Source organism: Peromyscus californicus, unplaced genomic scaffold (assembly GCF_007827085.1).
Source record: "Peromyscus californicus insignis strain IS unplaced genomic scaffold, ASM782708v3 Scaffold_4__1_contigs__length_199733344, whole genome shotgun sequence".
In the NCBI taxonomy this organism is placed as follows: Eukaryota; Metazoa; Chordata; class Mammalia; order Rodentia; family Cricetidae; genus Peromyscus; species Peromyscus californicus.
In genome coordinates, this window is record NW_026294562.1 from 166,686,601 (window position 1) to 166,701,480 (window position 14,880).

A 14,880-nucleotide genomic window follows, 5' to 3' on the forward strand; every position below is an offset into this window, starting at 1 on the left:
CATTTTGGGTCATTATGACAAGCTACCCTGCTCACAGTGGCTTGCGGGGCTAGAGAGATGGCTCAGCAGTTAAGAGCACTCGTCCTGAAGAGGACTTGTGTTGGAATCCCAGCATCCACCTTGGGCGGGTCACAACCCTCCCGTGTAAACGCCAGCTCCAAAAGACCCCATGCCCTCTCCTGGCCTGCTCAGCTACCTGCAGTCCTGCACATACACATATTTAAAATAAATTGAAAAATAAAACAATTTTTATTCTACTAAAATTAAAAAGTAAACTGTTTATTTTGTTAAACTTTAAAATAAAACAAACCTAATTAAAAAATCAAATAAAAAAATTTTTAAAGCAGCTTAGGAGAGACGGGGTCTCTTTTGGCTCGGAATACAGCCAATCACTGCAGGCAGCTCAGTTGGGAGGGCCTGGAGGCAGCTGGCCACATCTGTAGTCAGGAGCAGAGTGGAATGCGTGTGTGCCTGCCTGCTGCTCATTCACTTCCTCCTCCTCTATACAGTCTAGGACCCAGAGCCAGGGAATGGTGCTGCTCACTGTTTGCCCAGGTCTTTCCACATCCATTACAAGACAACCCCCTGCCCCAGGCCAGCCTGGGCTGGACCCTCTTTCAGCCAACAAAACTATCATACCTGTTAGCTCTCCTCCGACCTCCGACCTCCGACCTCCGACCTCCTGGTCTCGTCTCCTTGACCCTCTTTCACCTCCAGTTTGTACCCATGACCGTGCTGTCTCTCCCTCACAGGACATCGCCACTGTCTACCAGATCTTCCCAGATGAGGTGCTAGGCTCCGGGCAGTTTGGAGTGGTCTATGGAGGTAAGGATGCCACAGGGCTGGCTCAGATGCTGCCCAGGGTCAGGTGGTGGCACGCCCTCCTCGCTGCCTGTCTCCTGTTTTGTTGGAGCTGGGAAGCTGGACCCCAGGTACAGAGATTTGCAGGCTCCTTTTCTCATCAGGGAAACCAGTGGACTTCTTGCCTGTTGTTCATAGGAGATGTCTTAGGTAGGGTTTCTATTGCTGTGACGAAACACCATGACCAAAAAGCAGGTTGGGGAGGGAAGGGTTTATTTGTCTGACCCTTCAGCATCTCTGTTCATCACTGAAGGAAGTCAGGACAGGAACTCAAACAGGGCAGGAGCCTGGAGGCAGGAGCTGATGCAGAGGCCCTGGAGGGGAGCTGTTTATTTGGTCAGCCCGCTTTTGAGGCTCCTCCCTCTGATGACTCTAGCTTGTGTCAAGTTGACACACAAAACTACACAGTACAGGAGATGTACATTCTGGCTTCTAATTGGTTATGAATATAGTTGTCCATGTTATCCTCCCCTCTACCCCCAGACAGGGTTTCTTTGTGTAGCCACTTTGTAGACCAGGTTGGCCTCAAACTCAGAGATCTGTCTGCCTCTGCCTCCTGAGTGCTGGGATTAGAGGCATGCGCCACCACATCTGGCTTTACATTGTCCTTCTTAAAGCTCTCACTGTACCTATAATTTGCAGTTCAGGGTAGTCTCAAGCTTGTGACCCTTTTGCCTCAGTCTTCCAAATGCTGAGATAACAGGATTGTACCACCATGCCTAGCTCGTTTATCTTTTTTCTTTCTTTTTCTGGGGGTGAAACCCAGGGCAGCCTGAATGCTAGGCAGATGCTCTACCACTGAACCACACTCCCAGCCCCTCATTGGGGGATTCTAGGCAGGGGCTCTACCACTGAGTCACACCTCCAGCCCCTCTGGGGGATTCTAGGCAGGGGCTCTACCACTGAGCCACACCTCCAGCCCCTCACTGGGGGATTCTAGGCAGAAGCTCTTACCACTGAGCCACACCCCCAGCCCCTCACTGGGGGATTCTAGGCAGGGGCTCTACCACTGAACCACGCCCCCAGCCCCTCACTGAGGGATTCTGGGCAGGGGCTCTACCACTGAGCCACACCCCCAGCCCCTCCCACTTTTACTCTCTAGCCCTGCCCTCCCATCCCTCATACTGAGAACTCCTCAGAGAAACCTTGAAGGCCTCTAACATCTTTGCTCAAGTCCATCTGGGTCCCCATAGAGGGACAGAAGGAACCGGGAGGTTCTGACCTCTGATCCTTTACCTTTCCTATGCCCTGCCCCCAGGAAAACACAGGAAGACTGGCAGAGATGTTGCAGTAAAGGTCATTGACAAACTGCGCTTTCCCACCAAGCAGGAGAGCCAGCTCAGGAATGAAGTGGCCATTCTCCAGGTGACCCGCAGGGACCGAGACCCGGCCATGCCCTTGCATGCAAAGAGCCCGCCCTTCCTGCTTACTGCTTTTAAGTATAACCTGAGCCACAGTCTAGGGATGGTCAAGTTAGGCTTCCTGGACGAAAAAATGTCCATGCTGGAACTGAGAAGTGTTCTGAGCAGAGAGGGACCAGGACCAGCCTGTGCAGGTGACGGGAAACCCTAGAGCGGTGGAAGAAATGAGGCCAGGGAGGAGGGCAGAAAGATACCAGCGGGCTTTCTTCTAAAGGTACCTAGGGAGCCAGAGGAAGATCTTGTGGGCTAGGGGATCAGCGGTAGAGCTCTTGCCTACCGTGCATGAGTACCAGAAGAAGGAAATGAATCAAATAGAAGCCAAAGCAGCAGAGCTTGCTGTCTTCCCAAGCTTCCTGCCATACCCTCCTGCCGCCCAGGCCTTCCCCTGAAGTTCACACGCCAAGACCTCTCGAAGCGCTTCCCACCTCTTGCCGTGCTGATCCTCAGTCCTGACCCCTCTTCCCCGTTTCCCCGGACAGAGTCTGCGGCACCCCGGGATCGTGAACCTCGAGTGCATGTTCGAGACCCCTGAGAAGGTGTTCGTGGTGATGGAGAAACTGCACGGGGACATGTTGGAGATGATCCTCTCCAGTGAGAAGGGCCGGCTTCCGGAGCGCCTCACCAAATTCCTCATCACGCAGGTGCGCTGCGGGCGGGCCCCGGGCGCCCCCTGGCGGAGGCCCGGAGAACAGGCTGGTGCCTTGGGCAGAGTTAAGAGAAAAAGATGGAAATCTAATTAATAGCAATAAGAGATAAGTTATGGAACGACCGAAGCGGGGTGTAGTGGCGCACGCCTTTAATCCTAGCACTTTGGGAGGCAGAGACAGGTAGATCTCTATGAGTTCAAGGCCAGCCTGGTCTACATAGTGAGTTTGAGGATAGCCAGAGCTACATTGTAAAACCCTATCTCAAAAAGAAAAAAAGAAAAGGAGAGAGAGAGAGAGAGAGAGAGAGAGAGAGAGAGAGAGAGAGAGAGAGAGAGAGAGAGAGAGAGAGAGAAAGAAAAGAAAACGACACTCAGGTCTCAGTAAACACCATAACATTATTGATCTCCCTGTGTCAGCCCTGCCCACTGTGGTGACAACACCCACCATCCAAGCAGAAGGCTATCTTGGTCACAACTGTGTCTCAAGTGCTCCCCAACCTGGGCCAAGCATGGAGCAGAATCTGGCAGAGCATTGGTGGAAGAACCTAGTGAAGGATTGAAAGATCGAAAGAGGAGGGGGAACAGCCAATTTGCCCCTTTCATAATAATAGCTCTTATTGACACTGTTTTAATAAGCTTCCCAAGTGCTGGGATTAAAGGTGTGCACCAGTACTCCTGGCTTCATTTTCTTTTTTGAGAAAGGATCTTGTGTAACCCAGGCTAGCCTGGAACTTGCTATGTAGATGAGGATGACCTTGAACTTCGGATCCTTGCGCCCCTATTCCCTGAGAGCCAAGATTATGGACCTGTACCACCATACCCAGTTTGTGCAGTGCTGGGACTCAAACCCAGGGCTTTGTGGGTTCCACAGAGAACAGAGCCACATCCCCTGACATTTATATATATATATATATATATATATGGACTCCTATTGTCCAGGCTGGCTTCTGACTTGCATCCAAAGATGGCCTTGAATTCCTGCTCCCCCGCCTTCACTTTGCAAGTGCTAGAAGCACGGGTGTGCTCTACCAGGTCCAGCTCCTCACTGGCCGCGTGGCCGGATCTGTGGGACAGTTTGAGTACACCTCTAGGCAGCCCACTCGTTAGCTCCGTTGGGAGAGTGCTTGCCTGCCTAGCGTGCACCCAGCCTTGAGCTGGGGCTTCAGGATAAACCGGGCATGGTGGCACAGACTGCTATGGGAGGCGGGTGGGGAGATCCAGAGTTCACGGCCATCCTTAGCTGTGTAGTGAATTCGAGGCCAGCCTGGGCTACCGAGAGCCTGTCTCAAGAAATAAAAAACAATGTTTATTGTTTGAAACTTTTTCCATCTTTTCCCACCAACCAAGTGGGAGGATGCGTGTTTTCACACTTCTTCCTAACGCTGGATAAAAATAATTGCCAGGCTCAGGAAATTTCATATTGGCTTTTGGCTTTTTGAGACAGGCCCTCATGTACTTGATGTTCGCCTCACTTGATTCTCCTCATTATCCGTCCTGCTGCTGGGGTCACAAGTGTGTGCCACACACTTGAGTTATTTTTTCTATGTGTTATGTCAAATTAGTACTTTTTTTAAAAAAAAAGTCATTTATTTATTTATTATCTTTATTTTAGTTTTTCGAGATGAGGTTTTTCTGTGTAACAGTCCTGGCTGTTCTGGAACTCACTCTGTAGACCAGGCTGGACTAGAACTCACAGAGATCCGCCTGCCACTGACTCCCGAGTGCTGGGATTAAAGATGTGTGCCACCACCGCCCGGCTCTTTCTTTCTTCTTCTTCTTTTTTTTTCCCCTTTGCTGCTGCTGCTGTTGCTGTTTGAGACATGTCTCCTATATCCTGGGCTGGCCTTGAACTTGCTGTGTGATCAGAGAGGACCTTGAATTCCTCCACCTCCCCAGTGCTAAGAATCCAAGCATGAGCTACCACATCCACCTTATGCAATACTGGGGTGGAACCCAGGGCTTTGTGCGTGCCAGCTAGGCTATCGCTTCACTCATGGCTTTTGTTCACCATGGAGTTTTTTGTTGTTGTTGTTGTTGTTTTTTGAGACAGGGTTTCTCTGTGTAGTTTTGGTGCCTGTCCTGGATCTCGCTCTGTAGACCAGGCTAGCCTTGAACTTGCAGAGATCCACCTGGCTCTGCCTCCCGAGTGCTGGGCCACCACCGCCTGGCCACCATGGAGTTTGAACCTTTGCCATGTTCAGCATTCCCTGGTGCGGTCCGAGTTCCAGTTCTCCCTGGAGCGGCCTCCCCTCTCTCTGCCTGAGACTCTCCTCACTCTGGAGCAGCTTTTCTGTTAGCTCCGATGCATCCTGTACTGTACTTGGCTGCCGCTCTGTCTGTACACCCCCCTCCAGTATGCCTGGGTTTGCTAGGCACGCTGGGAGATGGAGACAGAGAGCCACACCCTGACTGAGGAAGAGGGAGCTGAGTGTTTTCATCAACCTACGCAGCTTCTTTCTCCGGTTTTCCATTTTGTCCTGCTCTCTCTCTCTCTCTCCCTCTCTTTCTCTCTCTCCCTCTCTCTCTCTGTCTCTCTCTTTCTCTCCTTTCTCTCTCTCTGCAGATTTCTGTCCTCGGAGCTCTTGCCTGCTCCACCTCTAAGCGCTGGACCCAGTTCTTTGCCTCAGGAACTTAATTAGGCCCCCCCACCACCCTTACAGGTAGGTATGGTTAAGTCCTGAGAACTCAGCAGGGCGTGGTGACACAGGCTTGTAACCCTAGCCCCCGAGAGGTATAAGGATCATCAGTTCAAGGCTAGCTTTGGCTACATAGTGAGTTTGGGGCTAGCCAGGGATACATAAGACCCTGTCTTAAAAATAGAACAAGAGGTTGGGCGGTGGTGGCACACACCTTTAATCCCAGCACTCGGGAGGCAGAGGCAGGTGGATCTCTGTGAGTACGAGGCCAGCCTGGGCTACAGAGTGAGTTCCAGGACAGCCAGGACTGTTACACAGAGAAAGCCTGTCTCTAAAATTAAAAACAAAACAAAAATCTAAAATTTAAATTTAGTGTGTGTGTGTGTGTGTGTGTGTGCGCGCGCACGTGTCTGCGAGAGCGCGTGCATGCATGCACACGTATGTGAGGCGGGGGAGGACACATGTCACAGTACACATGTGTAGATGAGAGGACAACCTGCAGAGGTAGCGTCTCTCCTCCAACACGTGGGATCCAGGAATAGAACTCAGGTCATCCGACTTAGTGGCAAGCTCCTTTCCCTGCTGAGCCATCTTGCCAACCAAAACAAAGTTTGCTGTTGTTTGTTGTTTTGTTTTGTTTTTTGAGACAGGGTCTTACCACGCATGCAGCCTTAGCTGTCCTAGAACTCTCTCTGTAGCCCAGGCTGGCCTCGAACACTCAGAGAGATCTACCTGCCTCTGCCTCCTGAGTGCTGGGATTAACAGCGTGCACCACCACATCAGGCCTCAAAATGTTTTCAATTGCACCACATGTCTTGGGAGCCCTTGCTGTTTTCATAGCTCGTTAGCATTCGAGGCTGGGACTTCCCACCCTCCCCACTGTAGCCCGGCCTTTCTAGAGTTCTATATCAGGCTCTTAACTCTGGAGGGTAAATGGTTCTACCGTTTCTGGGATTCCTTCCTGAAAGACTCCCTCACCCAGGTAGCATCCTTAGGGGTGCAGGGGAAGGTCTGGGTGGGGCTCGGGGGTGTGGACATCAGGGCTGGTTCTCTCCTTCCTGTCTCACTGGCCCTGCCTCCTCTCCTCAGATCTTGGTGGCCTTGAGACACCTGCACTTCAAGAACATCGTCCACTGTGACTTGAAGCCAGAGAATGTGCTGCTGGCATCAGCCGATCCATTTCCTCAGGTCTGTTATGTCCCCTCCTAGACTGCGGCAAGCCCTGACAGCAAGGGGGTGGGCAGTAACTAACAATCTAGATGCAGGTGAGCTTCAGATCCTAGGTGACATGGCTTCCTAAGACAGGGGCTTGATCCCACCCCAGTTGTATCTCGCCTATGTGTTCTGGGCCTGCAAAGGTACTACATGGTGCTGGGCACCCTCTTCCCTGTTGTTATGTCTAAGCCAGTTTGGTGGTGCTGCTGGCCTTCATGGTCCATGGTCTAGCTAGAACAAAGAGAAAAAGACAAGAGGTACAAAAGATGCATGCATCCCTTTCCTTCACTGACACAGTAGAGAAAGTGGCCCACCTCACTTCCCTTACATCCCATTCGCCTCAATCACCTTCTAGGGATGGAACCTAGGGCCATGCTTATGCTAGGCCTGTGCTCTACCACTGAGCCACACCCCAGCTCCTCACTGGGGGATTCTAGGCAGGGGCTCTACCACTGAGCCACACCCCAGCCCCTCACTGGGGGATTCTAGGCAGGGGCTCTACCACTGAGCCACACCCCAGCCCCTCACTGGGGGATTCTAGGCAGGGGCTCTACCACTGAACCACACCCCTAGCCCCTCACTGGGAGGTTTTAGGCAAGTGCTCTACCATTAAGTGAATCCAATCCCTTTTAATTTTTATTTAAGATAAAGTCTCAGTATTTTCCTTGAAAGCCTTCTCATGCTCAGAATTTCTTTGTTTTTCCTATCTATCATCTATCTATCTATCCATCCACCCATCCATCCATCCATCCATCCATCCATCTATCTACCTATCTAGCTATCTATCTATTGTTTTTCAAGACAGGGTTTCTCTGTGTGTAGCCCTGGCTGTCCTGGAACTTACTCTGTAAGACCAGGCTGGCCTTGAACTCACAGAGATCCATCTACCTCTGCCTCCTGAGTGCTGGGATTAAAGGCATGTGCCACCACTGCCCAGCTTTTTTTTTTTTTTTATTCAAATTTACTTAATATTTTTTTTAAATGTGTGTTGGTATTTTGTCATGGGTGTTGGGTCCCCTGGAACTGGAATTACAGACAGTTGTGAGCTGCCATGTGGTTGCTGGGAATTGAACTCAGGACCTCTGGAAGAGCAGCCAGTGCTCTTAACCGCTGAGCCCTCTCTCCAGCCCTTTTTCTTAATCTATGTTTGGTCTGCATTAAAAAGTAAATAAGTTGAGTTGTTCGGGCTAACTGTGAACTCAGTCTGTAGTCCAGGCTAGCCTTGAACTTGTAACCCTCCTAGCTCTGCTTCCCCAGTAGCTGAGATTGCTGCCTGCAGGAGCAGATCCTGCATGCCTGGCTCGCTTTAATGCCCACAAGTCCTAGAAGTTAACCCATTCCCAGTATGGAGGCATCAGAGCCCTTGTTAGAAGTCATGTGCCCCTTCCAACTGGACAAGGCTTCTAGAACGTTGCCTCTGTTCCCTCTTTCAGTCCATACACCCACCTATCCGGTAGGAACCGCCAACAGTGTCATTCGGAGGCTGCAGCCCATCCTAGGAGGCAGACAGATGGTTATAGGGAGCGCTTAATAGAAATTTCTTCATACTGGGGGCACAGTTCAGTGAGCTGCATGCGGAGGATCTCACGCCATCCTCATGCTGGCCCTTCTGAGACAGGTGCTGTTATGTTCTTCCTTGTGTTAGAGATGTGGAAACTGCGGCATAGAGAGGGGAACGTCACTTACGTTCCATCACTCCGCTAGCGAGTGGCACATCCTAGATTTGAACCAGCATTCATCCAATGCTGTTCGGAATACGGAGGTGGCGGTGGTGTGGACGCACAGTGGGGGAGGTGACGCCATCATGCCTGACAGCCTTCGCCTGGTCACCTTCGCAGGTGAAGCTGTGTGACTTCGGCTTTGCCCGCATCATTGGTGAGAAGTCCTTCCGGCGCTCAGTGGTGGGCACACCCGCCTACCTGGCCCCCGAGGTGCTGCTCAACCAGGGTTACAACCGCTCCTTGGACATGTGGTCCGTGGGTGTGATCATGTACGTCAGCCTCAGTGGCACGTTCCCCTTCAATGAGGACGAGGACATCAATGACCAGATCCAGAACGCAGCTTTTATGTACCCAGCCAGCCCCTGGAGCCAGATCTCATCTGGAGGTGAGCCTCGGTAGACAGACTAGGAAACAAGGAGGTGGGAAGGAGCCAGGCCTCAGACTTCATGGGCTGTGAGCATGGGGACGAGGAGGGCTATGTGGGTGCGGGAGAGCAAGAGTGAGGCCACACCTAGTAGGTGAGGCTGTCAGAGATTTGGGGGAAGCTGGGCCTGGGTGGGCGGAACTGCAAAGCGGTGCGGGTGGGCCCAGGCCAAAACGTGGGTGGGGCCGTAAGAGGGGGGTGGTCAAAGAGGCTGGGCTGTGTGAGTGGGTGGAGCTATGAGAGTGAACCCTGGAGGGGCAGGTGCCTTGTGGGTAGACCCGGGTACCAAAGGGGGTCACGGTGGCTTGAGACTCCAGGAAAAGTACAGAATCAGGGTACTGGGGAGACTCAGGGAACTTTCTTTTCTTTCCTCTCTCTCTTTTTTGTTGTTATTTTATTTCATGTGCATGGATATTTTGCCTGCATGTATATATGTGCATCATGTGCATTCCTACTGCTCCTGAAGGCCAGATGTGGGTGTCAGATCCCCTAGAACTAGAGTTACAGGTAGTTGTGAGCTGGGAACCTAACCTAGATCACCTGGAAGAGCAGCCAGTGCTCTTAACCACTGAGCCATCCCTCCAGCTCCAGGTTTATCTGTCTCTTTCTTTCGTTTATTTTATGCGTATGAGTGTTTTGCCTGCATGTATGCATGTGTGCCTGATGACAGAGAGGAGGTCAGAAGAGGGCATCAGATCCCCTACAAATGGAGTTACTATGGATGGTGGTTGTGAGCCACCGTGTGGGTGCTGGGAACCAAACCCAGATCCTCTGCAAGAACAGAAAGTGCTCTTAACCACTGAGCCACCTCTCCAGCCCTATCAGATGTGTTGTTTTTCTTTTGCAACAGTAGGGATTGAGCCCAGAGCTTCATGCATGATAAGTGCTCTGTGACTAAGCCATGTATATCCCCAGCTCTTTCGTTGCATTTTAAACACAGGATCTACTAAACTGCCAAGGCTGACCTGGAACTCATTTTGTAGCTCAATTAGGCATTGAACAGTTCAATGCTGGGATGAAAGGCCTGAGAGCCATCAGGCCTGGCTGAGACTCAAGCTTTAACCATGATATGTGATTTGGAACTCCTGAGACAGACATCTGCGGCCCTTGAGGATGGGATGCAGCTTATCCATGCAGCACCCTGAGAGGAACGGGACCAGAGGAAGCCAGAGTGGCCTGCACGTGGGTAGAGCTTTTCTAGAGAGAGGCTGGAGCCGGACTCTGTGAATGGAGCAGAGATGAGCCTGGAGCTTGGAAATGTGTCCAATGACAAGGCAACCCAGTCTAGGGGTGTGGCTTTGGGGTCAGGTGTGGGATAGGACATTTGAGAGGATGAGAGCCATGGGTGGGCCTGTTTGGTTTGGTTTAGCTGGCTTTGGACTATGTAGCAGAAGAGAACTTTGTACTCTCCATGCTCCTGCCTTGCTAGGATTACAGGCTGATGCTAGAAGAGCCTGGGAAAGCTTTGTCTCCATTGTTCCTGAGCAACACAATGCAACAGCTATTTACAGAACAATCCATTGTATTAGTAAAAGAAGTCTATGTCAGAGTATAGGGCAGTGGTAGAGCCCCTGCCTAGAATCCCCCAGTGAAGGGGCTGGGGTGTGACTCAGTGGTAGAGCCCCTGCCTAGAATCCCCCAGTGAGGGACTGGGGTGTGGCTCAGTGGTAAAGCCCCTGCCTGGAATCCCCCAGTGAGGGGCTGGGGTGTGGCTCAGTGGGAGAGCCCCTACCTAGAATCTCCCAGTGAGGGGCTGGGGTGTGTCTCAGTGGTAGAGCCCCTGCCTAGAATCCCCCAGTAAGGGGCTGGGAGCATGGCTCAGTAGTGGAGCCCCTGCCTAGAATCCCTCAGTGAGGATCTGGGGGTATGGCTCAGTGGTAGAGCACCTGTCTAGAAACCATCCTGAGAGGCTGGGGGTAGGGCCAGGTCAGTGGTAGTTCTCTTGCCCAGTACCCACGAAGTGCTAGGTTCCCTCCATAGCAATGTAACAAGAACACCATTCTAAGTTATCTAGAGATGGTTCTAAGCAAGCAGGGAGAATATGCAGAGGCTGTATGCAAACCTCTGCCATTTTACATAAAGGACTTGAGCATCTATGGAGTTTGGTATCCATGGAATCCCTGCAGATATTGCCCCTAAGCTTACATGGGCCACACAGTGAAGCCTTGTCCCTCAAGATGCTCTGCCAATGACAAAGGCTCAGTGGGGCCTTGGCTTGAACACCTGACACTCAGTGATCTTCCTTTTCACAAAGGCCAGAGCTTCTGTCACGGGGCCTTCTGAGGGCCGTGGTGGCTTCGGTGTGAGGCAGGCCTTAGTTTTCATTTTCCTTTTGTCAATATGACACGTTACTGTTCGCTCCCTGCTGATCCCAGTGATGTCACGATTCCATGGGAAATAATATTTTCACCTCAGAAAGTATAGTTATAAAAACTGGAGCTACACCAACCTAAGACAGAGTGCCTGTGTGACCTGGGTAGGTGTCTCCATGATGGGTAAGGTGACCTGCTGACGTCCCACGCAACCTAAGTCAGAAGCTCATTTTTTTTTCAAAGATTTATTTATTTATTTTGTACACAGAAAAGGACACCAGATCTAATATCAATGGTTGTGAGCCACCATGTGGTTGCTGGGAATTGAACTCAGGACCTCTGGAAGAACAGCCAGTGCTCTTAACTTCTGAGCCACCTCTCCAGCCCCCAGAAGCTCATTTTTTTTTTTTTTTTTTTTTTTGGTTTTTTCGAGATAGGGTTTCTCTGTGTAGCTTTGCGCCTTTTCCTGGAACTCACTTGGTAGCCCAGGCTGGCCTCGAACTCACAGAGATCCGCCTGGCTCTGCCTCCCGAGTGCTGGGATTAAAGGCGTGCGCCACCACCGCCCGGCCAGAAGCTCATTTTTTAGTAAAAGGGGGGACCTACAGGCCCTGGCCTTCGTTTTGGGTAACTGTTGCCTTGCTTGCTGACCTTGACCTTGATATCCTCCATATGCTAATTCCCCCCTGGGTTCCACCCTCCTGAATGCTTTAGGGAAGTTCCATGTCTGTGTATCCTGCATATTGGGTGTTAACAGCTTAGATGCAAGATTGTAAAACATCAGTAGCAAACTTCTGCCCTCTGGGGTTCTCCCATTGTGCTGTAAGCCTGTATTTAAGACCTCTTCCCTCCTTCAATAAACGGCATTTGGCATTAAAAACAAACAAACAAAAAACTGGAGCTAGGGGGCTACAGAGATGGCTCAGTTAAGAGCACTGGCTGCTCTTCCAGAGGTCCTGAGTTCAAGTCCCAGCAACCACATGGTGGCTCACAACCGTCTATAATGGTATCTGATGTCCTCTTCAGGCATGCAGGCATACATCTAGACAGAACACGCATACATTAGAACAAAACACACAAAAATAATAAAACAAGGATTTATTTTAAAATTTAAGGAAAAAACAAACAAACAAACTGGAGCTAGCAAGGGCTGGACAGATGCCTCAGCAGTTAAGACTGCTTGCACCTCCTGCGGGTCCCAGCATCCATGTCTGGTGGCTCACAAACCACCTGTAACTCCTGCTCCAGGGGATTCCAATTCTCTCTTCTGACCTAAGAGGGCACCTTCATCCACATATACAGATACATACATACATATAAATAAAAATAAATTTTGTTTGGTTTGGTTTTTGATACATATAAATAAAAATAAAATAAGTTTTGTTTCGTTTGGTTTTTGATACCGTGTATCACTATGTATCCCCGGCTGTCCTTGAACTCACAGAGACCTATCTGCCTCTCCTTCTGCCTCCCGAGTGCTGGGATTAAAGACGTGGACCGCGACAACCAGCCCAAAAATAAAATAATTTAAAAAAATGTAAGCTGGTCATGCTGGCATATACTTATAATCTCAGCAATTGCCAGGTGTAGCCCACGCTGGTTTCGAACTCCTGATCCACCAGCTTCCGGCTCCCCAAGGGATGGAGTGGGGCCACCGTGCGTGGTAAGATTGGTAATTTAATGAGAAAAGCAGGGATAAGTGTTTGGTCAGCTGGGCCAGTGCTGGAGAGATGCCTTTGAGGCAGGCAGGGTGGGGTGCCCTGCGGGAAGGAGGCACCGGTGGAGCTTCATCTGTCTCCTTCCCCCACAGCCATCGACCTCATCAACAACCTGTTGCAGGTGAAGATGCGCAAGCGCTACAGCGTGGACAAGTCTCTCAGCCATCCCTGGTTACAGGTGACGTACGGAGGGGGCTAGAGGGAGCGGCAGAGCTAGGGCTTTAATTGGCTGGGTGAGGGGGACCGTGATTGACTAGCCTATTGCTGGGCTGTGGTTGGGGCTGGGGCTACGCCGCTATTGGCTGAGCAGGTTTGTGGTGCTTTACCATCATTGGTCCCAGCGGAATCTACGCTGTTGCTGAGATTGCCCGTTCTCTGCCCAGCCTGTGGTACCCAAGCTAACCCAGTTCTTCCTGGCCCAGGAGTACCAGACATGGCTTGACCTCCGCGAGCTGGAGGGAAAGATGGGCGAGCGATATATCACGCATGAGAGTGACGACGCGCGTTGGGATCAGTTTGTGACCGAGCGCCTTGACACATCCACAGAAGGGGACCTGGGTTGCGCCCGTCTGCCGCAGGACCATGAGATGCAGGGGCTGGCTGAGCGCATCAGCATCCTCTGAGGCCAGCGTTTCCCCTGGCCTGCTTCCTTTGGAATCCTGCACACCAGCCCTAAAGCGAACTATTCTAGGGGAAGGGAAACGGCTTCCTGCATAGACTGTATGGGGCAGTATGCAGGGGGACTGGAGGATGGGGCGTCCGTCGCTAGAGCTTTTCTGTCTTTCCAGACGTTGAAATAGGCTCTTCTGGGGCCATGGTCTTAGTCTCTGAGGCCACTGCCCTAGGCCGTTGCCCACCAGAACGGCTGTATGTAAAGGAGGCGCCAAGGCTGGAGGGATGAGCCTGTGGGTAAAGGCGCTTGCCACCAAGCTTGACAACTTGAGTTTGAAGGAGAGAATCGACTCCTGCCGGTCGTCCTCTGACCACCACAAGTGCCCGCACACACAATAAATAAATTACTTTTTAAAAAGAAAACGAGGCTCCCACTGGCCGTGGTGGTGCGTGTCTATAATCCCGGCACTTGGAGAGCTGAGGAAGAAGGATTGCTTTGAGTTCAAAGCCAGGACTACAGAGCACGACTCAGTCTCAAAAGAGCCTTTTTCTGCGGTGGCTCCTGCCTGTAATTCCAGTGTTTGGGAGGTGGGTACTACTGCTGGGAGGGAGATGGGAGGGGGCCAGAAGGGGAAGAGTTTGGGGAGGAGGACTCCCTAGAGTAGTATGTAAGAGAGGGATATCACATGTGCCGGAAAGGGGGAAAGTGTGTAGCCTAGAGAAGGAAGAGTTCAGGTGCAGAGCTGGAAACGGCGGCTCACAAGCAATCGCCTCAGACATGCTGCTGCACGCTTTTAATCCCAGCGCAGATGGCTGAGTGCAAGGCCAGCCTGGGCTACATAATGAGACTCAGCCTCCGGGGGAGGGGAGGGGGCACCGTGAATGGGTGCAGTTCTCAGGACTGAGACACCTATCTTAAATTGGAAGTGCATTGTGAAGGGGCAGCCGATGGAGCCCTTGCCCAGAACCCACCAGGGAGAGCCTGGGGGCTTGCCTCAGCTGTAGGACATTTGTCTAGTATGTGCCAAGGCCGCTGTCCCACCACCTGGCACCTAGAAAAGCAGGTCAGGTGTTGTCGTACACCGGCAATCCTAACGCTGCAGGTGCAGAGCAGGATTAAGACACTGAGATTCATGGGCAGAAGAGACAGCTCAGGGAGCGAATGTGTTTGCAGGGCGCTGAGTTCAAGCCTCAAGCCAGCCACTTTTTTGTTTTGTTTTGTTTTTCGAGACAGGGTTTCTCCGTGTAGTTTTGGTGCCTGTCCTGGGTCTCGCTCTGTAGACCAGGCTGGCCTCGAACTCACAGAGATCCTCCT

At 51.5% G+C, this 14,880-nt stretch overlaps 1 protein-coding gene across 7 annotated transcripts in view; it reads left to right on the top strand.

Moving 5' to 3' along the window:
- Positions 1-14,001, top strand: part of Prkd2 (protein kinase D2) — a 28,902-nt gene extending 14,901 nt beyond the window's left edge. For 2 of the 7 annotated variants that reach the window (XM_052712122.1, XM_052712123.1), the window contains 6 exons: positions 753-825; positions 2,120-2,226; positions 2,762-2,923; positions 6,654-6,752; positions 8,618-8,885; positions 9,391-11,018. In XM_052712122.1, the coding sequence (XP_052568082.1) occupies positions 753-825; positions 2,120-2,226; positions 2,762-2,923; positions 6,654-6,752; positions 8,618-8,885; positions 9,391-9,818 (1,137 nt within the window). In that variant the 3' untranslated portion in view covers positions 9,819-11,018. Of the gene's footprint in view, positions 1-752; positions 826-2,119; positions 2,227-2,761; positions 2,924-6,653; positions 6,753-8,617; positions 8,886-9,390; positions 11,019-13,045; positions 13,132-13,375 lie in introns of those variants that run through there. The other 5 variants (XR_008212832.1, XR_008212833.1, XM_052712124.1 and 2 more) reach the window with 5 other exon arrangements.
- Positions 14,002-14,880: the final 879 nt, after the last annotated feature.